Source organism: Labeo rohita, chromosome 22, assembly GCF_022985175.1.
Source record: "Labeo rohita strain BAU-BD-2019 chromosome 22, IGBB_LRoh.1.0, whole genome shotgun sequence".
Classification (NCBI taxonomy): Eukaryota; Metazoa; Chordata; class Actinopteri; order Cypriniformes; family Cyprinidae; genus Labeo; species Labeo rohita.
In genome coordinates, this window is record NC_066890.1 from 94,052 (window position 1) to 119,811 (window position 25,760).

A 25,760-nucleotide genomic window follows, 5' to 3' on the forward strand; every position below is an offset into this window, starting at 1 on the left:
ATTCTAAGCCAGTGTAGCAAAGATGACAGTCCTGACTCGCCATTTGCTCATTGGACGCACCTTTAGAGAGAAATGCGTCTCTACGGATTTTATAATGAAAGAGTTTTTATTTTTATTTGAATTTTTTTAGTTTTAAAGTAATGAAATTATAATTTAACGTTTTCTATTGATACAATTATCCAGACTCTAAAGCAAGTATTCGCTGAGTTTCGTTTCATTTTTGTGCATCGCTCCTGTTCAACACCGAGACATCAGAAAGCCCATCATGTTTTTTTGTTTGTTTGTTTTTTACAAAAGCACAACATTTTGCTGACAAAATTAATGAATAAAATTAGAACCTTTATTCCGGATGATATATTAGGCTTATCTTTATGAGCAAAGATTATGGCATATTTTAACATTTTTTGCAAGTGATGTCCTGCAAAGCGCATTTAGCTTCCACTCTCCAACAAACGATTGTATGCGCATAATGCGTGCATTTATCTAAGTTAAACGTTTAAAATAACATTGTGATATGCTTGAAGGTTTTATTTTAGTTAAGTCATGATGATTTGAGAAGGCAAAATTGATCAAACATAGGCTGTGATCAACTCACTGCCTGCCTCTGGCCGCTTGGCTGTTACTTTAAAAAGCAAAAACCTTAATTTAACAAACATAAAATGTTCCAAACATATTTCTAAATTAACTCACTGTTGACTGTCGAGCTGACTGTTGTTAATGAACGCGACCAGAGTTTGAGTTGAACAGAGAATGACTGACAGAATCAGCAGAGAAAAGAGTTTACATTAACTTTAGTGTAAGGACCCAGCTAACAAAAATACGTAACTGGCGTAACTGCAACGTAATCTGGTGAATAAAGTTTTGTCGTGTGGCAACCGGAACAGTGAAAGACCCCTATTTTTAAAGTAAAAAAATATGTAACCAAAATAAAACGTTTTAGAAACGTTGTAAAAATACCAACCTGGAACGTTTTTTTTTAAGTAGTCAAAAAAACGTAAATATCACGTTCGTCTACTACGAAAATGAAACCAGACCAAACAACTACTTTCGGGGGACGTTTTATTCAGGTGTTAAAATAACGTAATATGCACGTTGGAATAAAACGTTTTAAAAACGTCATAGAAGTACCCAAAATACAACCTTGCAAAAACTATGTTCTTAGTACTTTAAAAGTACTTAAAATTATTTCAAAGTAATACTTTCAGTTGTATTTGCTCAATTAATTAATAAAATCACGTTCGTCTACTATGAAAATGAAACTGGACCAAACGTTTTATTCAGGTGTTAAAATAACGTAATATGCACGTTGGAATAAAACGTTTTAAAAACGTAATGAAAGTACCCAAATATAACCTTGGAAAACTGAGCTGTCAGTAAAATAATTAACGCGACTCAGTGACTGAGTAACAGATAGTCTGAGCAATATCAAGGACTTAAAAGTAATATGTGAATCCTTACTTTCAGTTGTCTTTGCTCATGTAATATTACCGTATATTCAAGTCACGAGCTAACAGCTCAGTGTGTAAACCAGACTGTGGTGTAAACAAATGAAAGGTGGGAGAGAGGTATTAACACATGAACAGAAATGATTGGTTGGCTAAAAAAATATTTATTTATTTTTTACAAACGTCATGACAGTACCAAAATGCAACCGTGCCAAAACTCCCATTGTACGTGATGTTTGTTTTTAATGTGTTTTGCCATATAGCCTACTTTTATTCTACACTATGTTTATAATTTCTGGTATGTTTTTCGTTAGGTAGTTAAAAAAAAAAAAATCTAAAGCTATTATTATATTACATTATTTATATTATATTATTTATATTACCTGTTATGACTTCAAAAATTGTTTTACATTCTCTGCTAATATGCTTTTATATTCTCATTCCATTTACAGTTTGATTACCTACATTAGGCCTACACTATCCACACAATACGCTATCAAGTTTCAGGACATTTTAACTGTCATGCTGGCATCTGTACGTTGTAGTTCATGTATGTATTTATGTAAACGCTACATTTTAAACGGACACACGCTTTGAACATTCGAGTTGCATTTAAACTGGAGCGGAGAAGCAGCTTAACTGACAAGCGGCGAATCACCGTCTGTCACGCTGCTTTACGGTAAGTTTTGTCCCTAATAAGACAAAAATAATACATACAACGGTTCCTAACACTTTCTTACATGTAATAGACACGTTTCTGTTGAATATTTACTTTATAGAAATGGTTTAGTGTCTTCGGAAAAAGTCCGTTAGCAACTCAACCGTTAGGCTAACTATAAGATGTAGGCTAACTGTAGAGTTTAGCTCTTATTTCATAAAGTTTTCGCTTTTAGTCACATATTATGTGTAGATGACAGGTTTTTTTTTTTATAGTTTTGTAAATATTGCTGGCAATTTGTCAATGGATGAACGGAAGTAAACTAACGTTATTTAACCTAAAAGTATGGGCTGTACTCTTTATGGGTGACTTCACTTACATGGAGTGTGAAAATATTAACGTTAGCTAAAACGATTTCAAACACGTTTTGATAACGCTAAAAATATTGTTAAAAATGACTGTGATTTCAGGAGCGTCAGTAAGTTATGTATTATGTAAGAAGGATTTGACTTTCAAACAAACTAATGTGATATTGTATGAGGATTACTGGATTGAAATATTCTTCATATTGTTCATTTTTCTGCGTTTCACCTATATTCTAGTTTGTTTATCTCTAATAATGACTTGTATATTACATATTGTTGGCTCTGTGACAAATTGTTTATGTTTCTAACATTAGATTCTTCCATGCTGATGGCAGTACTGCAGTAGAGTTGGATCACACCTCCTGTTGAAGAGCATCTCCATTGTGCTATGAACCATCTAACTAGAAAGTAAAACCTCAAACATACATTGCCATTTATTACGTTTTTTTCAAAGTATGTATCAATTAAATATCCTTTTTTATCTTGTATGTCCTACAAGGCCATCTCGTTTAACTCACTGAGGATACTTGGTATACAGCAACCTACAGAGGGGCCTAACATAATGAGACATAACAAGACACAGATAATAATAATAATAATAATAAATAATGAGCACTGTGAATGTTTTATATTTATAACAATCATTGTTGATGTTAAAATTGTATTTCAGGGCAGTTTGTGAAGACAGATAAACAAGAGATGCTGTGTCAACCTGGACAGAAGTCAGTTTCTGATCCACCTTCCACACCAGACTTCTAATATGGATTGCTGTTTACTAGCACAGTGGTTCTCAATCCTGGTCCTGGGGGCCCCCTGCTCTGCACATTTTGCATGTCTCCCTTATTTCACACACCTGATTGAGATCATCGGCTCATTAGTTCAGTTCATGGATCTCTCTCCTAATGAGTTGATGATCTCAATCAGGTGTGTGAAATAAGGGAGACATGTAAAATGTGCAGAGCAGGGGGCCCCCAGGACCAGGATTGAGAACCACTGTACTAGCATATTATTTAAGCATAAGCATAATTTCCCCCACATTTGCTGTATAATCAATAACCGATTTGTCAAAGTATTCTTTCAGTGGTTAAGGGGATTTCACATGGTAGGCGGCAGCCCTGGTCAATGCATTGATTTCTAAAACATGAAGTGTAGATTAGACGTAGCATTGTTTTTTGGTTTTGTTCAAAGTTTATAACAGGGGTTCTCAACTCTGGCCTGCGTTATCCACTTTCCTGCACAATTCAGTTGCAACCCTAATCGAACACACCTGAACATTGTCTTCATGTTCTAATAGAAAGCTACAGCGAGGTGTGTTTGATGAAGGTTGGAGCTAAAAAGGAAAGTGGATCTCATTAGTCAGAGTTGAAAACCCCTGGTTTAGATAATTCAGTTCTTTACAACCTTGTTTCTTTTTGGGGTTGTACTGAATTCTGTGACCCACCAAATTTTGTAAACCTAGGCACTGCATTAAGCTAATCTGACCTACTACTAAACCCAACCCTATTGTTGACTATTTGTATAACCATAGTTAAAACTATGTTTTTGTAGCAAAACCATTTTTAATTTGTGGTTACCATAAAATATTTTAAATGTTTATAAACTACCCTCGGCACTAGAGTCATATAATTTGGTGGGTCACAGAATTCAGCAACTGAATGAATCAGCACTAAAAGAATGGTTTTCATTAAGACGGTCTCTTGCTGCTACCTAGTGGCATAACAATGTAATCTACAATGAAAGCACTGAATAATCACTACAAACATATTTCAAAATTTCACGTATTCCAGTATTATAAAATATTATTAATTGAACAACAATAGCCATTATAAACTGTATGTATTATATATTATTTGAACAAGTTCTAAACTGGATGCCATATACCTGTAATTTCTGCTAATAAATCTCTAACATTAGTTTTAGTGCAAACGAGTAATAAGATTGCAGTGTGATTATTATTATAACTGCAATAAAATAATTTGTAACTAGCTGAAATTGAATACATTTTACAAATGAAATGTTGCTTTTTCTGTTAAATATGCATTGAAATTTCTTGGACTTTGTATTTAAATTTGCCAGTCATTGCATAATTTTCATATGTTGTACTTTATTTGAAACCATTTTGTTTTATTGGTATATATTTATGCATTTGTCTTGTTTATTGGGTTATTTATTTATTTTTGTGAACTACCCATATCACATTACTTTTTATATTTTGTGAATAAATACGATGAGTGATAATTTTTGTGTAGTATAAATTATTAGGCCTACATATGTTAACCTAGGCTTATAAAACCGACGAGGTCAGTAATGCTACAAGGTAAGGTGAATAAGTAAGATGAAATGTAAATAAGTGCTTTTAATAGGATCAGTGATTTAACACTGTAAAGAAAACATTTTGATGGCAGCATGTGAAGCGCCAGTTTGGACGTGGTAAGTACGTTATAAATACGTTTTTTCACAACGTTTTAAAAACGACATTTGTCGTATTAAATAAGTCGGGAAAAAACGTTATTACAACCTTTTCACAATGTTTTTACAACGTTGTTGTGTTTGCTGGGTACCCACTTCTTAGGCGGCTTTGAGTATACCCACTTCTAAATCGCCTCTGATGCGCATCATACAGTTGCGTCATGCATTAGCCAAAATTATGATAGTCTACCACATCCAGTCATATGTGAATAAGTAAATATTCGGTATATAAAGCCCCAATAAAAACAGTGATGATACAGTCAAGACCGTGGTGCCGGCTTGCTTTAAAATATATTTGATGATGCGCCAGCGCCGGTGTTACGGTTTAACTGGTAACTGGTGAACAACTTCCTGGTTCAGGTCCTCCGCACCAGATGTGATGGAACGACAGTGGCAGATTCGCCGGTTCTGAAAGCACAAACCGACCTGATATAAAGCTGTCTAATAAACGCACACTTGCTCATTACATGATTTTGGTATTCTTGTAAAGATTAAAAAATTATTGGTATGATGGCCCGTAGCGGCGGAAAAAAAAAAAAAAAAAAAAAAAGCTTGTTTGGCATGGGTTTTGAACAAGCACAAAATACAGTCGCACTGTGAGACGTCATTAACGAACGCATTGAGCTATCGAACTGCGCTAGTCAAGAACCAGCATAAACCAGCATCAAAACCTACCTAACCAGCATTCCAGCTTCAAAACATACCTACCAGCATATGCTGCTTTTTCCACCAGGATGAACACAAGTCACAATGTAACACGTTAAGTGCAGCATTAATTTGCAGCTTTTCGACTACAGAAAAGGCCATTATATTTATATACTGATATAATCGAATAAAATACCACCTATTGAACGCAAATAACAACCCAGAAAACACAAAACGTTTTTACAACTTTTCACAACGTTGTATTTTGGTTGCAATTAGGTAATGTTGTAGTACAACGTTTTAAAAACGTTTTAAAAACATTTTTTTTAATAAAAAAATATGTAACCAAAATAAAACGTTTTTAAAAACGTTGTAAAAATACCAACCTGGAACGTTTTCTTTAAGTAGTCAAAAAAACGTAAATATCACGTTCGTCTACTACGAAAATGAAACCAGACCAAACTACAACTTTCAGGGGACGTTTTATTCAGGTGTTAAAATAACGTAATATGCACGTTGGAATAAGACGTTTTAAAAACGTCATAAAATAACCCAAAATACAACCTTGCAAAACTGTTGTGTTTGTGTAAAAATATCAGTAAAATAAGTGATATTTTAACATTAACTCGATTTAGTGACTGAGTAGCAGATAGTCTGAGCAATATCAAAAGGACTTAAAAGTAACATGTGAATCCTTACTTTCAGTTGTCTTTGCTCATTTAATAATACCGTATATTCATATATCACGAGCTAACAGCTCAGTGTGTAAATCAGTCTATATGGAAAGGTGGGAGAGAGGTATTAACAGATGAACAGAAATGATTGGTTGGTTAAAAAAATATTTATTTATTTTTTACAAACGTCATGACAGTATGCAACCGTGCCAAAACTCCCCTTGTACGTGATGTTTGTTTTTAATGTGTTTTGCTATAGATAGACTACTTTTATTCTACACTTTGTTTACAATTTCTGGTATGTTTTTCGTTAGGTAGTTAAATAAGTAAATAAATAAAAATTCTAAAGCTATTATTATATTATATTATTATAACCTATTATAAACTGACTTAAAAAATTCTTTTACATTCTCTGCTAATATGATTTTATATTCTCATTCCATTTACAGTTTGATTACCTACATTAGGCCTACACTATCCACTTACGTTATCAAGTTTCAAGACATTTTATCTGTCATTCTGACATCTGTATGTTTTACTTCATGTATGTATTATTTTAAACGGACACGCGCTTTGAACATTCGAGTTGCATTTAAACTGGAGCGGAGAGAGAGTTACCATGGAAACGGGGAAGCAGCTTAACTGACAAGCGGCGATTCTCCGTCTGTCACACTGTTTTACGGTAAGTTTTGTCCCTAATAAGACAAAAATAATGCATACAACGGTTCCTAACACTTTCTTACATGTAATAGACACGTTTCTGTTGAATATTTACTTTATAGAAATGGTTTAGTGTCTTCGGGAAAAGTCCGTTAGCATCTCAACCGTTAGGCTAACTATAAGATGTAGGCTAACTAAGTTATAGAGTTTAGCTCTTATTTCATAAAGTTTTCGCTTTTAGTCACATAGTATGTGTAGATGACAGTTTTTTTTTTTTTTTTTTTTTTTTATAGTTTTGTAAATATTGCTGGCAATTTGTCAGTGGATGAACGGAAGTAAACTATTTAACCTAATATTTTTTTTATTTTTTATTATTTTTTTTGTATTGCAGAATTTGTAAAGAAATGTACAAGAACAGGGAATTAGACATTGCTAGTTCTTACAATGAACAATCATAGAGAAAAAGAAAGAAAAATTATATTCTGGATTTGCGTACATCAAATTATGGTACTATCCATACAGAAAAGAAAAGTATAGAAAAATAAATAATAAATTAATTAATAAATAAATAAAAAATTACCTTCGTTTAGAAAAATTGTCATAATGCAACAATAATTTAGCACTCTTTTTGTTACTTGTGAGTCTAAGAGATGAAATGAGAGAATCAAGTTCAGCAAGAAAAAGGGGAAAAGACAGAGGACATTTTAGCCATTTTTGCTTATGAATGAAGAATTTTGCATTTAATATAAACAAATTAACCAGATATTCAACAGATAATAGTTTTGGATTTTCATAATAAAAAATAACATCTTTGAGGATGAAGGTATGGGTCACATTTGTAAGGCTGAAAACATAAGTGCTTATATCAACCCATAATTTGTTAGTTACACCACAATCAAAAAATAAATGGGCAGCTGTTTCCTCAACAAAACCACAAAACGAGCAAGACTCATCAATATCAGAATATTTAGAAATAGACAAATTAACGGGATAAATTTTATGAAGAATTTTATAATGAATCACCTTAACTTTATTAGATAAACAAAATTTATTTGGCAAAAGCCAGGCCTTTCTCCAATTAACATTTGTTATAAAAGAGCCCCAGTAGAATTTTCCTCTTGGAGTAAACTTTTTTCTTTGTCTAAAATATTTTGCGAATATGTCTGTTATTGCATTTCCGGTCTAAAATATCGATACCACCCAAACATAAAGCTGGATAAACACGATTGCCTTTACTGAATTTAAGGTGATTTCTAACTAACTGGGTTAAGCTAGCTGGGATAGCTTTCATCAAGTTAATATATTTCTTTGGTGGGACGGGAAAGTTATGGAGATTCAGAAATTGTTTGTAAGTTAAAATATTACCACAATCATCAAATACAGAAAGAATACAATTCAAGTTGTTACTGAACCATCTAGGGAAAAAAAGAGACTTATTTCTAACAGTAATATCAGCATTATTCCAAAGGAGTGCTTTGTGAGGGGAGTAACCATGGACAAAACACAACTTCCATGACAGAAGACATTGCTGATGGAAGTTAGATAAGGAAATGTGTAACTTGTCAGGCAAAAAATTACACTTTAGTAAAAAAGATAAGCCACCAAGTTGGTCAAATATCTTATTTGGAATAAAAAACCATAGTGATATTGGATTCATAAGGCATCTTTTCAACCAATTTACTTTAAAGGTCTTTACAGTATCTGCGAAGTCCAAAAAATCAAGGCCACCTTCGCTTCTGGAATTAGCAAGTACTTCTCTTTTTAATTTGTGAGGTCTATTTTTCCAAATGAAATCCAAAAATATTTTAACTAATTCTTCGTATAGCTTTATCGTTCACAAACAAAGAAAGAGCAGAATATACAAAGTGAGAGAGCCCTTCAACCTTACATAAAAGAACTCTACCGTACAGTGAAAGATCTCTCTGAAGCCAGATGTTAAAAATATGTTTTGTTTTTATAATTTTATCAGAAAAGTTAAAATAATGTCTACTAAATGAATTTTTAGTGATATGAATTCCTAAATATTTTACATTTTTTTTTAAACTGGGATACCTCCTAGGAATATATCATCCGTATCATGAACTGCTATAATTTCGCATTTCGAAATATTAAGTTTTAAACCCGAGGCATGTGAAAATTGCTCAACCAATTCCAGAGCATTTGGTACAGTAACTGAATTTTGTTCTCCAAAAACAGCGTAGTGTCATCTGCAAGCTGTGCAATTTTGATCTCCCTTTCAAATATTGAAATTCCTTTTAAATTTTTTACTTGAGTAATTCTTAAACAAAGTAACTCTGTGGCTAAAAGAAATAAAAATGGGGAGATTGGACAGCCTTGTCTGACTCCACGATATATGTTAAACCTCTTAGAGGTGTCAAAGTTAACAATCACTGAGCTGTTGATATCCTTGTAAAACATGGTGTTACGAATCTGGTCGGTGTCCTGCGGTCCGCTCACCACCAGATGTCGCTCTCACTCTGTTTACACACACGACTGTTGCACTACACCCTGGACTACATTCCCCATCAGCCATTGCACCTCGCCCGCGTCCAATCAGAGACCCTATAAAAGCCCCGTTCTTCCTGTCACTCACCGCCGAGTACTGGATTGTGAATTGTTCATTCGTACAAAGCGTTTCTCCGTGTTCCCTGTGTCTTGTTTCCTGGTTTTGCCTCGTTGTTATTGTTTAGTCGGTCTATCGGAACTTGCGCCTGTCTGACCATTCTCCTGCCTCGCCCATACGGATTACGTTCGCCGCTGGATTGACCCTCGCCTGCTTTAAGGATTACTCTTGTCTCGCCGTCCATAAACCTGTCTGCTGTTGTTTGACCCTGCCTGCCTGACCATGTCTATGCCTCATCGTCTAAATAAAAGTATGCATATGGATCCGCTCGTCTCTCCTCTCGCTCCCTCCGTTACACATGGTTACAGTATCTATAAATGCTTTACCAAATCCAAATAATTCTAGTGTACGAAAAAGAAATTTGTGTTCAATGGAGTCAAAAGGTTTATGAAAGTCAAGGAAGAGTATGAGACCATCTGAATGAATTAGATCTGAATAATCCAGCAAGTCCAGAACTAATCTTATGTTGTTAGATATGTGACGGCCTTTCATAAAACCAGATTGAAATTCTGAAATAATATTGTCTAAACCATAACTTAATCTTTTGGCATATACGGAGGCTAATATTTTATAGTCTAATGTTAACAAAGTAATAGGTCGCCAATTATCGATTACTAGAGAATCCTTATCTGGTTTAGGTATAAGAGAGATGACTCCCCGTTTCATAGTAGCAGTCTGACTGATGCATTCCTTATACATGTAAAATAAAGGCAATTTAATAAACTCCCAAAAATAGAGATAAAATTCAACAAGCTACAAGGTAAGGTGAAATGTAAATAAGTGCTTTTAGGATCAATAGTCAGATTTAACACTGTAAAGAAAACATTTTGATGGCAGCATGTAAAGTTTGGACGTGGTAAGTACGTTATAAATACGGTTTTTTCACAACGTTGCAAAAACGTTTTTACAACGTCTCCTTCCAACGTATTAAAAACGTTATAAAAACGTTTTTGCAACGTTGTGAAAAAACGTATTTATAAAGTTTAAAAAACCCAACATTTGTTGTATTAAATACGTCTGAAAAAAACGTTATTACAACCTTTTTACAACATGAAAAAAACGTTTTTATAACGTTGTGTTTGCTGGGAAGTTAACATGTTTATAAAGTAACATTTCTCAGCAGCGTTTCCACTAGAATTTAACGTTTTATGTCATTCACTACAATCAAGAAATCAAATCAGAAGTCTCCGAAGTATTTCTACGAGAAAAACGGCAAAAAAAAATGTGGAAATAACATCAAGTTTTTATACTGATTAAAGGAGACATCAGCTAGTCTCTGAAGAAAATGTACCATGTTTTTACTATAGTAAATAAAGTTTAATGATAGCGTTTGTAATTAAACCACAGTAGCCACAAATTTACAGTTGTCTGAGACTCCATGAAAGGTATTTTAACATCATAAACCATAAAATGTAATATACTTTTGCTTTAATATTAGTTTTCTTAACAAGTAAACACAGGTCACAAGTTAACACGGGCATATTTTCTTGATTCAGCCAGTTACATAATCATGCCGAGAGTAAAATCCTACTTGAACTTCGAAATCCGTGACTAAATTAGCGCAGTTTCATAGCTCAATGCGTTTGTTAATGTCGTCCCACAGTAGGACTGCTTTTTGCACGTGTTCGAAACCCATGCCAAACAAGCTTTTTTTTTATTATTTCCCCCACTACGGGCCATCATACCAATAATTTGTAATCTTTACAAGAATACCAAAATCATGTAATGAGCAAGTGCGCGTTTATTAGACAGCTTAATATCAGGTCAGTTTGTGCTTTCAGAACCGGCGAATCTGCCACTGTCGTTCCATCACATCTGGTGCGGAGGACCTGAACCAGGAAGTTGGTCACCAGATAACACGGTCACCAGTTAAACCATAACACCGGCACAGACGCACCAGACACAATGCCCAGAACAACGTACTGACGAAACACGCTCTGTAGAAGTTTGTCCGTTTAGGGCTACTATAGAAACATGGCGGCACTAAATGGCGACTATCATGTAAGGGGACCCGCGGTGTATGTATATATAAATTGCTCTTTCTAAGGTTATAAAATCACAACAGCTTATTATGTAAGGTCTTTACACACCTCTGAAAACATAGTTTTGTATGTTACATTGCATTTCTGCCAATAAATTATCCTAAATATTACACACTGCACCTTTAAGTAAATAAACACAATTCTAATATAAACATATGCATTTTCATTTTATATATACAATATTCCCATCTTCAGCCAGTGTGAAAAATCTCATTGCTGTGGTGTTGAGTGTAGCTGTTGGTGAAATGTACTCACTTCAGGATCTTCAGCTCACACACAGGATTCTTCAGTCCCTCACAGATCTCTTTGACTCCTGAATCCAGCAGACGACTGTTGTTCAGGTTCATCTCTTTCAGGATGGTTTTGGAGGAGAGAACAGTAGCTAGAACTGAACAACTTTTCTCTGTCAGCTTACAGTTATTCAGCCTGAACACAAAAACAGCATTACAGTCATTACCACTTTCATCAAGTATATTTATTACAATTATATTGCATATTGTTAGTGTTGGCAGTATGGTTCTATTCAGGACAAAACTCCACATGCCTGTCCATGCAGCTATAGTTGGACAGAGCGGGGAGGACAGCAAGTCAAACCCCATGGGCTACAAAACAGACCCAGAAAATGCCTACATAATTACAATTTACATGAGTTGTAGAAAATATAAATACATGGTAGAGAATATCTGCAATGTAGTGAACTGATACAGAAAGAAAGAAAAGTCAGATTAGATTACAGGTTGAGTTGGGTGGAGTTGGGGTTGGAGGAGGGAGTTTGATTGTGAGCAGTGATGTGATAGAAGAGATGCTGAAAGAATGGAATTAAATGGACCGCTGTAATAAGTGTCAAGACTGGATTGGTACACGACAGGAACAGCTGACTATCAGCTGATGTGAGCTTGACTGACGTGTTCTGCCTGAACTAACGCAACGCTTGATTATTATTATTCAGCACATATTCAACACACATCAGATCAACAGCTCTTCATATCTGATTACACATTTGACTGACAGTCTTTAATAATGAATAATCAAAGAGGTTTCAATGTATAAATCATGTTCACTCACATTATTTTCTCCAGTTTGCTATGAGAGTCCATCAAAAGAGCAGAGAGTTTCTCCCCATCCAGATCTCCTAATTTATCTCCACTCAGATCCAGTTCTTTCAGTAGTAATGGACTTTTACCCAGAACTCCAGTGAGATACTCACACGCTTTCTCTGCAGCAGGACTTTTCAAAAACCTACAGGAAGCAGATGAGGATTTCAGATCATTTACATGTTTGGATTACTTTTGCCACAAATTGTGTTGTCTATTGAATTTCCCTGAACTGCTATTTAATTCCAGTTCATGTCATTCCTATTCAATAGAGATGTGACCAGATCAGATGTGCGGATCTCGCAAGATCTCGTGACGATATCCACCTGAAACATTTTGCAGTGTTTACAATAGAACTGCACGCTTAATCCATAAAATACTGAGATCTTGATTCAAACACCCATGCGATCTTATTCCTGAATGACAAGATTTAGCTGTGTCTATTAGGACTGTTTCACATCGCGGGTGTCAGTGGAGCGTGAGAAGCACGTTTTGTCGCTGCCCATGTTAATGAATCAGAGGGTCGGGGTAAATGTGAACGCAGAAAGAGCAACACAAACAGTCTTTTCACCACATTATAATCATTACATGTGTTACAGACTGTTGTAAAGGCTCCTTTAAGAGAGAGCTTTTATTCTGACATTGTACGTCACACTCCAAGCTGAGCAGTCTCATTAGTTACACCGCTGTTGCCAGCTGAAGTTTATATCTGTTGAGTTGATCGCTGAAAGGACATTTACGCCAGTTCATTCGCGTCATTTCCTGCAGCTGTTACTTTGAGGTGTTAGTGATTGACCTGCAAGTAAGCCTGTTTGTTCTAATTTTGTGTTTATTGAGATCGGTAGTGAGTTATTTATAACTGCGTCATTCAGACATATATAGACATGCCAGTAGCCGTTGTTTCTGTTAGTCTAGTTTAATAATGCAGCTCTAGGTGTCACTATTTCCTCTTCATCGAGATATATATTACCATCTTAAGTTTTAGTAATTTTTTGCTCAAGCGAATCTTGATATTTTCAAGCTATTTATGCGAAACGAGCGATCACGTTTTAACCCTTTAACTGTCACCGTCCACCCTGTGGGACGCCTAAGTTTATTTCACCATATTACAAATAAATCCTAATGGAATCATGACAAACTATACATCGTTGGAAAGGTCTAAGACTCCTAAATAGATATTTTACCATATTTTTGTGTTACAAATTATGTGTGAAAAGTAATAGATTAATATATGTTGAGTGCAACTTAAAAAAATCTCCATCAAAACATGAGTTCTGACCTTTGTCACAAACGACTTTCTTTGTTGCCTTTTTCCCTCTCACGCTTTAGATATCATAAGAAATTATATATTAGTTCAAAACTTAAAATCTCAAAATTCATCCTTTGAAAGGCATTTTAAAATCAGACGTTGCATTACCACAGAAAATGTACATCAAAATCATATTACAAAATGTTTTTATTCATGAATTATAAAAATGTAGGTCTGGATAGTGCATTTTTATGTCTGTGTTCAAAAATGGGAGTGACAGTTAAAGGGTTAATGTGCCGTGATTACACCCATATATGGAGTGATTCATTATGTCAGATAATTACTTATGGTTTAAAACCGTTAACTTTGGTTTATTCTCCTTACTTGAGTTGTATATTACATTGGGAATATTATTAATCAGGATCTAGTATGTTTGAGCTGCCTTTATGTACCCGTGGATGTGTATTATTGTATATGCTTAATTATTGTTAATTATTTATTATATCCCTTTGTATTTCTTGTGCTCCAGACTAATCCCTCTACTAGCTGGAATTGCTAATCTCATATTAATACAACATTCAAACCAAACACCGGTCTCTTCATCCTTTTTACTATTGTGCTCTAACCAGCACCCAGGGGGTTCACTCATCTTATTACAAATACAAACCTGACAGTCAAGAGTCTCTCCAACACAGACATTTAAATAACAGAAGTACTGGGACAAAAGTTTATAGTTTGGGTATAAACATATATTGTCTACAGTAGCAATCAAAACAAAAGTATCTTAACACTTGTATGTATTGTAACGCTTATCCTCTTCCGCCAGGAGGTGGCGACAACTGGCCGTTTAAAAAAAAAAGTATGTCATTGAATCATTCATTCAGGAGATTTATCCAGAATCGTGAAGCTCTTGTTTAAATGTTGTTTATTACTGCTTATGATTCATTAAAACGGAAGCTTAATTTAATAAAGTTCAAAATGCAACTATATTTTATGCATTTTGTCTTTTTCAGCTGAATAAAAGACTAGTTTCACTATATATTTCATCATTGAGGATTTCTTAAGAAAAGTTTAAAAATCTCGTCTCGTCTCGTTCTCCTGAACCCAGCCTCGTGGGAGTTGTGTCTCGTCACACCTCTACTATTCAACAATGGTGCATTTGACCCTTCTATCTATTTTCATTAATCTGATTTCACATCTGTGGTTCATTTTTAAATACTTTAAGTTTTTTTCTCACCTGATGGTCTTTAATGAACAGAGTTCATCCTGTAGTAAATCATTGAGCTGCCTCACTCCTGATTGTCCAGGATCATTTCCTGTGAGATCCAGCTCTATCAGGTGTGAAGGGTTTGATCTCAAAGCTGAAGCCAGAGCTTTATAACCTTCTTCAGTGATACTGCAGTCTGAAAGTCTATTAAAAAAAGATGTTATTCTTCCTTATAAACAAGACTGTCATACAAGTACATGTTTTAGAAAAAATAAAAAAGATGTACTAACAAAGATGTTAAAAAAAAAAAAAAAAAATAGCCATTCAACGAGTTTCTGTTTTTATAACATATATGCTATAAGCATAGGTGAGGATTTATGTTTCTGCTGGTGGATTCTGGCAGTAGTTTCATATTTAAAAAATGGTTCTGCTATTTTTTCTATTTACAAAATGGAAATTTATGTATGAAAGTTACTCAGTAACTTGTTTATTGTATATTTGGGACCGTGCAGATATTTGGAAAAACAGGATTTTTGTTTGTGAGATACAGTAACTCCTACAGCACAATGAATATTGCATTAAAAAAAAAACAGTCATCAGTTAAACCATAACACCGGCACAGACGCACCAGACACAACGCCCAGAACAACGTACTGACGAAACACGCTCTGTAGAAGTTTGTCCGTTTAGGGCTACTATAGAAACATGGCGGCACTAAATGGCGACTTTCATGTAAGGGGACCCGCGGTGTATGTAGATATAAATTGCTCGTTCTAAGGTTATAAAATCATAACAGCTTATTATGCAAGGTCTTTACACACCTCTGAAAACATAGTTTTGTATGTTACATTGCATTTCTGCCAATAAATTATCCTAAATATTACACACTGCACCTTTAAGTAAATAAACACAATTCTAATATAAACATATGCATTTTCATTTTATGTATACAATATTCCCATCATCAGCCAGTGTGAAGCCAAAAATCTCATTGCTGTGGTGTTGAGTGTAGCTGTTGGTGAAATGTACTCACTTCAGGATCTTCAGCTCACACACAGGATTCTTCAGTCCCTCACAGATCTCTTTGACTCCTGAATCCAGCAGACGACTGTTGTTCAGGTTCATCTCTTTCAGGATGGTTTTGGAGGAGAGAACAGTAGCTAGAACTGAACAACTTTTCTCTGTCAGCTTACAGTTATTCAGCCTGAACACAAAAACAGCATTACAGTCATTACCACTTTCGTCAAGTATATTTATTACAATTATATTGCATATTGTTAGTGTTGGCAGTATGGTTCTGTTCAGGACAAAACTCCACATGCCTGTCCATGCAGCTATAGTTGGACAGAGCCGGGAGGACAGCAAGTCAAACCCCATGGGCTACAAAACAGACCCAGAAAATGCCTACATAATTACAATTTACATGAGTTGTAGAAAATATAAAAACATGGTAGAGAATATCTGCAATGTAGTGAACTGATACAGAAAGAAAGAAAAGTCAGATTAGATTTCAGGTTGAGTTGGGTGGAGTTGGGGTTGGAGGAGGGAGTTTGATTGTGAGCAGTGATGTGATAGAAGAGATGCTGAAAGAATGTAATTAAATGGACCGCTGTAATAAGTGTCAAGACTGGATTGGTACACGACAGGAACAGCTGACTATCAGCTGATGTGAGCTTGACTGACGTGTTCTGCCTGAACTAACGCAACGCTTGATTATTATTATTCAGCACATATTCAACACACATCAGATCAACAGCTCTTCATATCTGATTACACATTTGACTGACAGTCTTTAATAATGAATAATCAAAGAGGTTTCAATGTATAAATCATGTTCACTCACATTATTTTCTCCAGTTTGCTATGAGAGTCCATCAAAAGAGCAGAGAGTTTCTCCCCATCCAGATCTCCTAATTTATCTCCACTCAGATCCAGTTCTTTCAGTAGTAATGGACTTTTACCCAGAACTCCAGTGAGATACTCACACGCTTTCTCTGCAGCAGGACTTTTCAAAAACCTACAGGAAGCAGATGAGGATTTCAGATCATTTACATGTTTGGATTACTTTTGCCACAAATTGTGTTGTCTATTGAATTTCCCTGAACTGCTATTTAATTCCAGTTCATGTCATTCCTATTCAATAGAGATGTGACCAGATCAGATGTGCGGATCTCGCGAGATCTCGTGACGATATCCCCCTGAAACATTTCGCAGTGTTTACAATAGAACTGCACGCTTAATCCATAAAATACTGAGATCTTGATTCAAACACCCATGCGATCTTATTCCTGAATGACAAAATTTAGCTGTGTCTATTAGGACTGTTTCACATCGCGGGTGTCAGTGGAGCGTGAGAAGCACGTTTTGTCGCTGCCCATGTTAATGAATCAGAGGCTCTGGGTAAATGTGAACGCAGAAAGAGCAACACAAACAGTCTTGTCACCACATTATAATCATTACATGTGTTACAGACATTTAAATAACAGAAGTACTGGGACAAAAGTTTATAGTTTGGGTATAAACATATATTGTCTACAGTAGCAATCAAAACAAAAGTATCTTAACACTTGTATGTATTGTAACGCTTATCCTCTTCCGCCAGGAGGTGGTGACAACTGGCCGTTTAAAAAAAAAAGTATGTCATTGAATCATTCATTCAGGAGATTTATCCAGATTCGTGAAGCTCTTGTTTAAATGTTGTTTATTACTGCTTATGATTCATTAAAACGGAAGCTTAATTTAATAAAGTTCAAAATGCAACTATATTTTATGCATTTTGTCTTTTTCAGCTGAATAAAAGACTAGTTTCACTATATATTTCATCATTGAGGATTTCTTAAGAAAAGTTTAAAAATCTCATCTCGTCTCGTTCTCGTGAACCCAGCCTCGTGGGAGTTGTGTCTCGTCACACCTCTACTATTCAACAATGGTGCATTTGACCCTTCTATCTATTTTCATAAATCTGATTTCACATCTGTGGTTCATTTTTAAATACTTTAAGTTTTTTTCTCACCTGATGGTCTTTAATGAACAGAGTTCATTCTGTAGTAAATCATTGAGCTCCCTCACTCCTGATTGTCCAGGATCATTTCCTGTGAGATCCAGCTCTATCAGGTGTGAAGGGTTTGATCTCAGAGCTGAAGCCAGAGCTTTATAACCTTCTTCAGTGATACTGCAGTCTGAAAGTCTATTAAAAAAAGATGTTATTCTTCCTTATAAACAAGACTGTCATACAAGTACATGTTTTAGAGAAAATAAAAAAGATGTACTAACAAAGATGTTTAAAAAAAAAAAAAAAAAAAAATAGCCATTCAGCGGGTTTCTGTTTTTATAACATATATGCTATAGGCATAGGTGAGGATTTATGTTTCTGCTGGTGGATTCTGGCAGTAGTTTCATAATTAAAAAATGGTTCTGCTATTTTTTCTATTTACAAAATGGAAATTTATGTATGAAAGTTACTGAGTAACTTGTTTATTGTACATTTGGGACCGTGCAGATATTTGGAAAAACAGGATTTTTGTTTGTGTGATACAGTAACTCCTACAGCACAATGAATATTGCATTAAAAAAAAAAAAAAAAACACTTCAGTTTTTGCAATCTGCATTGTGGATTTTCCAACAGACAACAGATACTCATTTTTCCTGAGTTTCCTAATTTATTCCCACTCAATAATGTTAATATTAATGCATGTCAAACACTCACCTCAGTGTGTTGAGTTGACAGTGTTTATCCTGCAGCAGAGCAGCGATCTGATTCACTTGTGTGTCTCCTAGTTCATGTTCACTCAGATTCAGCTCTCTCAGGAGTAACGGGTTTTTACCCACAATTCCAGTCACATACTGACAGGCTTCATCTGCAGCAGGACCCAAAAATCTGCAGAAGAGAAGATGAAGCAGGAATTAATTCAGTTCTCACCTTTTATACAATCATCAATATAAAATATTATTTAAATGCCCAAGTTGTTTTTCTTTAAGTTTGATGCAGTAACAGGCTGTTCAACATATTATACAAGTATAAAAAGCTCAAAGCTCACTTATATATAATTTATTTTGCATCATTTCATCATCTCTCACCTCAGTGTCTTGAGTTGACAGTTTGGATCCTGTAGTAAATCATTGAGCTCCTTCACTCCTGATTGTCCAGGATCATTTCCTGTGAGATCCAGCTCTATCAGGTGTGAAGGGTTTGATCTCAGAGCTGAAGCCAGAGCTTTATAACCTTCTTCATTGATACTGCAGTCTGAAAGTCTATAGAAAGACAAAAATTAATTAATTAATTAAAACACACACACACACACACACACACACACACAAAAACTTCAATAACATTTATTAAACCATTAGGATATTAACATTTCCCATCATCTCAAAACAGCAATCTGTTTGTCACTGTTTTATAAATGTATCTACACCAATTTCACATTACTGATCCATTCCTTGTGACACAGTGCCAGTTTACAGACCAGCTGGAGCATTTACATTCATGTTGGCTTGAGAAAGCCGGACCAGAAAGTTTTAAAAAGTTTGAAAATTGTAAACCGTTTAAGAAGTTTGAAAAGTTTAAAAAGTTTAAAAAAGTTTGAATTTTAAGAAGTTTAAGAAGTTTAGAAGCTTTATAGCTAGATAGATAGATAGATAGATAGATAGATAGAAGTGTTTCTAGTATGATTATTATGTTTCTAACATGATTAGCAAGGTTGCTAGCATGTTTCTAACATGATTATCAAGTTGCTAACGTGTTTCTAACATGATTAGCAAGTTGCTAGCATGTTTCTAACATGATTAGCAAGTTGCTAGCATGTTTCTAGCATGATTAACAAGTTGCTAGCATGTTTCTAGCATGATTAGCAAGTTGCTAGCATGTTTCTAGCATGATTAACAAAGTTGCTAGCATGTTTCTAGCATGATTAAAGTTGCAAGCATGATTAGCAAGTTTCTAGCATGATTCTAGCATGATTAAGTTGCTAGCATTTTCTAGCATGATTAGCAAGTTGCTAGCATGTTTCTAGCATGATTAGCAAAGTTTCTGTTTCTAGCATGATTAGCAAAGTTAGCATGTTTCTAGCATGATTAGCATGTTGTTTCTAGCATGATTAGCAAGTCGCTAGCATGTTTCTAGCATGATTAGCAAGTTGCTAGCATGTTTCTAGCATGATTAGCATGTTTCTAGCATGATTAGCAAGTTGCTAGCATGTTTCTAGCATGATTAGCAAAGTGCTAGCATGTTTCTAGCATGATTAGCATGTTTCTAGCATGATTAGCTAGCATGACTAGCATGTTTCTAGCATGATTAAGAGTTGCTAGCATGATTAGCATGTTTCTAGCATGATTAGCAAGTCGCTAGCATGTTTCTAGCATGATTAGCAAAGTCGCTAGCATGTTTCTAGCATGATTAGCAAGTTGCTAGCATGTTTCTAGCATGATTAGCATGTTTCTAGCATGATTAGCATGTTTCTAGCATGATTAGCAAGTTCACTAGCATGTTTCTAGCATGATTAGCAAGTTGCTAGCATGTTTCTAGCATGATTAGCATGTTTCTAGCATGATTAGCAAAGTCGCTAGCATGTTTCTAGCATGATTAGCAAAGTCGCTAGCATGTTTCTAGCATGATTAGCAAAGTTGCTAGCATGTTTCTAGCATGATTAGCATGTTTCTAGCATGATTAGCAAGTTGCTAGCATGTTTCTAGCATGATTAGCAAGTTTTCTAGCATGTTTCTAGCATGATTAGCAAAGTTTCTAGCATGTTTCTAGCATGATTAGCAAGTTGCTAGCATGTTTCTAGCATGATTAGCAAAAGTCGCTAGCATGTTTCTAGCATGATTAGCAAAGTCGCTAGCATGTTTCTAGCATGATTAGCAAGTTTAGCATGTTTCTAGCATGATTATGCAAAGTTGCTAGCATGTTTCTAGCATGATTAGCAAAGTTGCTAGCATGTTTCTAGCATGATTAGCAAAGTTTCTAGCATGTTTCTAGCATGATTAGCAAGTTAGCTAGCATGTTTCATGATTAGCAAAGTGATTAGCATGTTTCTAGCATGATTGTTTTTTCTATGTTTGATTGATTAGCAAAGTCGCTAGCATGTTTCTAGCATGATTAGCAAGTTGCTAGCATGTTTCTAGCATGATTAGCATGTTTTCTAGCATGATTAGCAAAGTCGCTAGCATGTTTCTAGCATGATTAGCAAAGTCGCTAGCATGTTTCTAGCATGATTAGCATGTTTTCTAGCATGATTCTAGCATGATTAGCATGTTGCTTAGCAAATTCTAGCATGTTTCTAGCATGATTAGCATGTTTCTAGCATGATTTCTAGCATGTTTCTAGCATGTTTCTAGCATGTTTCTAGCATGATTAGTATGTTTCTAGCATGATTAGCATGTTTCTAGCATGATTAGCAAAGTCACTAGCATGTTTCTAGCATGATTAGCAAAGTCGCTAGCATGTTTCTAGCATGATTAGCAAAGTCGCTAGCATGTTTCTAGCATGATTAGCAAAGTCGCTAGCATGTTTCTAGCATGATTAGCAAAGTTGCTAGCATGTTTCTAGCATGATTAGCAAAGTTGCTAGCATGTTTCTAGCATGATTAGCAAGTTTCTAGCATGTTTCTAGCATGATTAGCAAAGTCGCTAGCATGTTTCTAGCATGATTAGCAAAGTTGCTAGCATGTTTCTAGCATGATTAGCAAAGTTGCTAGTTTTCTAGCATGATTATTAGCAGTTGTTTCATGATTAGCATGTTTCTAGCATGATTAGCATGATAAGCATGCATGATTAGCATGTTAGATAGCATGTTAGCATGTTTCTAGCATGATTAGCAAGTTTAGAGCATGTTTCTAGCATGATTAGCAAGTCGCTAGCATGTTTCTAGCATGATTAGCAAAGTCGTAGCATGTTTCTAGCATGATTAGCAAAGTTGCATGATTAGCATGATTAGATTAGCAAGTCGCTAGCATGTTTCTAGCATGATGATTAGCAAAGTTTCTAGCATGTTTCTAGCATGATTAGCAAAGTCGCTAGCATGTTTCTAGCATGATTAGCAAAGTTTCTAGCATGTTTCTAGCATGATTAGCAAGTTGCTAGCATGTTTCTAGCATGATTAGCAAAGTCGCTAGCATGTTTCTAGCATGATTAGCAAAGTCGCTAGCATGTTTCTAGCATGATTAGCAAGTCGCTAGCATGTTTCTAGCATGATTAGCAAAGTCGCTAGCATGTTTCTAGCATGATTAGCAAAGTCGCTAGCATGTTTCTAGCATGATTAGCAAAGTTGCTAGCATGTTTCTAGCATGATTAGCATGTTTTCTAGCATGATTAGCAAGTCGCTAGCATGTTTCTAGCATGATTAGCAAGTTGCTAGCATGTTTCTAGCATGATTAGCATGTTTCGCTAGCATGAAGCATTTTCTAGCATGATTAGCAAAGTTAAAAGCATGTTTCTAGCATGATTAGCAAAGTTTCTAGCATGTTTCTAGCATGATTAGCAAGTTTTAAAAATGTTTCTAGCATGATTAGCAAACCTAGCATGAATAGTTAGCAGCATTTTCTAGCATGATTAGCAAAGTTTAGCATGTTTCTAGCATGATTAGCAAGTTTTAAGCATGTTTCTAGCATGATTAGCAAAGTCTGTAGCATGTTTCTAGCATGATAGCATGATTAGCATAGCTAGCATGTTTCTAGCATGATTAGCATGATTAGCATGTTTCTAGCATGATTAGCAAGTTATTAGCATGTTTCTAGCATGATTAGCAAAAGTCGCTAGCATGTTTCTAGCATGATTAGCAAGTTCTAGCATGTTTCTAGCATGATTAGCATGTTTGTTTCTAGCATGATTAGCAAAGTCTAGCATGTTTCTAGCATGATTAGCAAGTTGCTAGCATGTTTCTAGCATGATTAGCAAAGTTGCTAGCATGTTTCTAGCATGATTAGCAAAGTCGCTAGCATGTTTCTAGCATGATTAGCAAGTCGCTAGCATGTTTCTAGCATGATTAGCAAAGTTTCTAGCATGTTTCATAGCATGATTAGCATGATTAGTTTTAGCATGTTTCTAGCATGATTAGCAAGTCGCTAGCATGTTTCTAGCATGATTAGCAAAGTCACTAGCATATTTCTAGCATGATTAGCAAAGTCGCTAGCATATTTCTAGCATGAATAGCAAGTCGCTTGCATGTTTCTAGCATGATTAGCAAGTCGCTAGCATGTTTCTAGCATGATTAGCAAGTTTCTAGCATGATTAGCAAAGTCGCTAGCATGTTTCTAGCATGATTAGCAAGTTTCTAGCATGTTTCTAGCATGATTAGCAAAGTTTTTTAGCATGTTTCTAGCATGATTAGCATGTTGTTTCTAGCATGATTAGGAAGTCGCTAGCATGTTTCTAGCATGATTAGCAAAGTTGCTAGCATGTTTCTAGCATGATTAGCAAAGTCGCTAGCATGTTTCTAGCATGATTAGCAAAGTTGCATGTTTCTAGCATGTTTCTAGCATGATTAGCATGTTTCGCTAGCATGTTTCTAGCATGATTAGCAAGTCGCTAGCATGTTTCTAGCATGATTAGCAAAGTCGCTAGCATGTTTCTAGCATGATTAGCAAAGTTGCTAGCATGTTTCTAGCATGATTAGCAAAGTTGCTAGCATGTTTCTAGCATGATTAGCATGTTTCTAGCATGATTAGCATGTTTCTAGCATGATTAGCAAAGTTGCTAGCATGTTTCTAGCATGATTAGCATGTTTTCTAGCATGATTAGCAAGTCGCTAGCATGTTTCTAGCATGATTAGCAAAGTCGCTAGCATGTTTCTAGCATGATTAGCAAAGTCGCTAGCATGTTTCTAGCATGATTAGCATGTTTCTAGCATGATTAGCAAGTCGCTAGCATGTTTCTAGCATGATTAACAAAGTCGCTAGCATGTTTCTAGCATGATTAGCAAAGTTGCTAGCATGTTTCTAGCATGATTAGCAAAGTCGCTAGCATGTTTCTAGCATGATTAGCAAGTTGCTAGCATGTTTCTAGCATGATTAGCATGTTTTCTAGCATGATTAGCAAGATTAGCTAGCATGTTTCTAGCATGATTAGCAAAGTCGCTAGCATGTTTCTAGCATGATTAGCAAGTCGCTAGCATGTTTCTAGCATGATTAGCATGTTTCTAGCATGATTAGCATGTTTTCTAGCATGATTAGCAAAGTCACTAGCATGTTTCTAGCATGATTAGCAAAGTCGCTAGCATGTTTCTAGCATGATTAGCAAGTCGCTAGCATGTTTCTAGCATGATTAGCATGTTTCTAGCATGACTAGCATGTTTCTAGCATGATTAACAAAGTCACTAGCATGTTTCTAGCATGATTAGCAAGTTGCTAGCATGTTTCTAACATGATTAGCAAGTCGCTAGCATGTTTCTGCTAGCATGTTTCTAGCATGATTAGCAAGTCGCTAGCTAGCTAGCATGTTTCTAGCATGATTAGCAAGTTGCTAACATGTTTGTAGCATGATTAGCATGTTTCTAGCATGATTAGCAAAGTCGCTAGCATGTTTCTAGCATGATTAGCAAGTTGCTAGCATGTTTGTAGCATGATTAGCATGTTTCTAGCATGATTAGCAAAGTCACTAGCATGTTTCTAGCATGATTAGCAAAGTCACTAACATGTTTCTAGCATGATTAGCAAAGTCGCTAGCATGTTTCTAGCATGATTAGCAAAGTCATACTTACTTCAGCTTTTCCAGTCTACACTGTACATTTTCAAACAGAGTCAAGATGATCTTCATTCCTGGGTTTCCTAGTTTATTCTCACTCAGATTCAGCTCTGTCAGATTTGAAGGGTTTGAATTTAGAGCTGCAGCCAGAACATGACAACCTCCTTCTGTGATACAGTTGTTATTCAGACTGCATAAAGAGAAAACACAATTCAGTTTTAATATTAATATTTATTAAATCTTAATATTTAATCTTAATATTTTAATATGTCTTAACTGACAGCTGACAAATATTGGTGATGATGATGACAATCACATTACAAAACTTACATATGGTTTTCAGTCAGCAATCTCTTATACAAGACACATAAAAATCACCCAGCAGCAAGAATTTAAAAGTGTCTTTGTAACAATGAAAAAACATACTTCAGTGTGTTGAGTTGACAGTGTTTATCCTGCAGTAGAGCAGCGATCTGATTCACTCGTGTGTCTCCTAGTTCATGTTCACTCAGATTCAGTTCTCTCAGGAGTAACGGGTTTTTACCCACAATTCCAGTCACATACTGACAGGCTTCATCTGCAGCAGGACCCAAAAATCTGCAGAAAAGAAGATGAAGTAAACTTTTTTATAAATAAACTTGGTGAAAAGCAACATCTGTCTCTGAAACACTGTGAGGGATGGATTTGCAAAATGTATTAATGAAATATTTATAATACTGCATATAATTTATTTTGCATTATAGCATATACCTCAGTGTCTTGAGTTGACAGTTTGGATCCTGTAGTAAGTCACTGAGCTCATTTACTCCTGATTGTCCATGATCATTTCCTGTGAGATCCAGCTCTATCAGGTGTGAAGAGTTTGATCTCAGAGCTGAAGCCAGAGCTTTATAACCTTCTTCAGTGATACTGCAGTCTGAAAGCCTACAAAAAAAGGTTTTTATAATATAT

General features: G+C 35.4%; 1 protein-coding gene and 1 long non-coding RNA gene across 3 annotated transcripts in view; one reads left to right on the top strand and one right to left on the bottom strand.

The window, feature by feature from the left end:
• LOC127154146 (protein NLRC5) overlaps nucleotides 1-25,760 on the bottom strand; it is a 65,400-nt gene that overhangs the window by 27,333 nt on the left and 12,307 nt on the right. Inside the window, exons 5-15 of the mRNA XM_051095554.1 lie at nucleotides 25,560-25,733; nucleotides 25,236-25,406; nucleotides 24,826-24,999; nucleotides 19,209-19,382; nucleotides 18,838-19,008; nucleotides 18,145-18,318; nucleotides 16,975-17,148; nucleotides 16,165-16,335; nucleotides 15,162-15,335; nucleotides 12,647-12,820; nucleotides 11,837-12,007 (exon numbers count right to left, since the gene is read on the bottom strand). Of these exons, the coding sequence (XP_050951511.1) occupies nucleotides 11,837-12,007; nucleotides 12,647-12,820; nucleotides 15,162-15,335; nucleotides 16,165-16,335; nucleotides 16,975-17,148; nucleotides 18,145-18,318; nucleotides 18,838-19,008; nucleotides 19,209-19,382; nucleotides 24,826-24,999; nucleotides 25,236-25,406; nucleotides 25,560-25,733 (1,902 nt within the window). The remainder of the gene's footprint in view (nucleotides 1-11,836; nucleotides 12,008-12,646; nucleotides 12,821-15,161; nucleotides 15,336-16,164; nucleotides 16,336-16,974; nucleotides 17,149-18,144; nucleotides 18,319-18,837; nucleotides 19,009-19,208; nucleotides 19,383-24,825; nucleotides 25,000-25,235; nucleotides 25,407-25,559; nucleotides 25,734-25,760) is intronic.
• LOC127153701 (uncharacterized) lies at nucleotides 20,080-22,489 on the top strand. Of its 2 annotated transcripts, none has more exons than XR_007825319.1 (3): nucleotides 20,080-20,094; nucleotides 21,233-21,288; nucleotides 22,448-22,488. It is a non-coding gene; the product is annotated as an uncharacterized LOC127153701 (long non-coding RNA). The 2 variants fall into 2 exon arrangements; XR_007825318.1 differs by having other exon boundaries at nucleotides 20,082-20,094; nucleotides 22,269-22,489.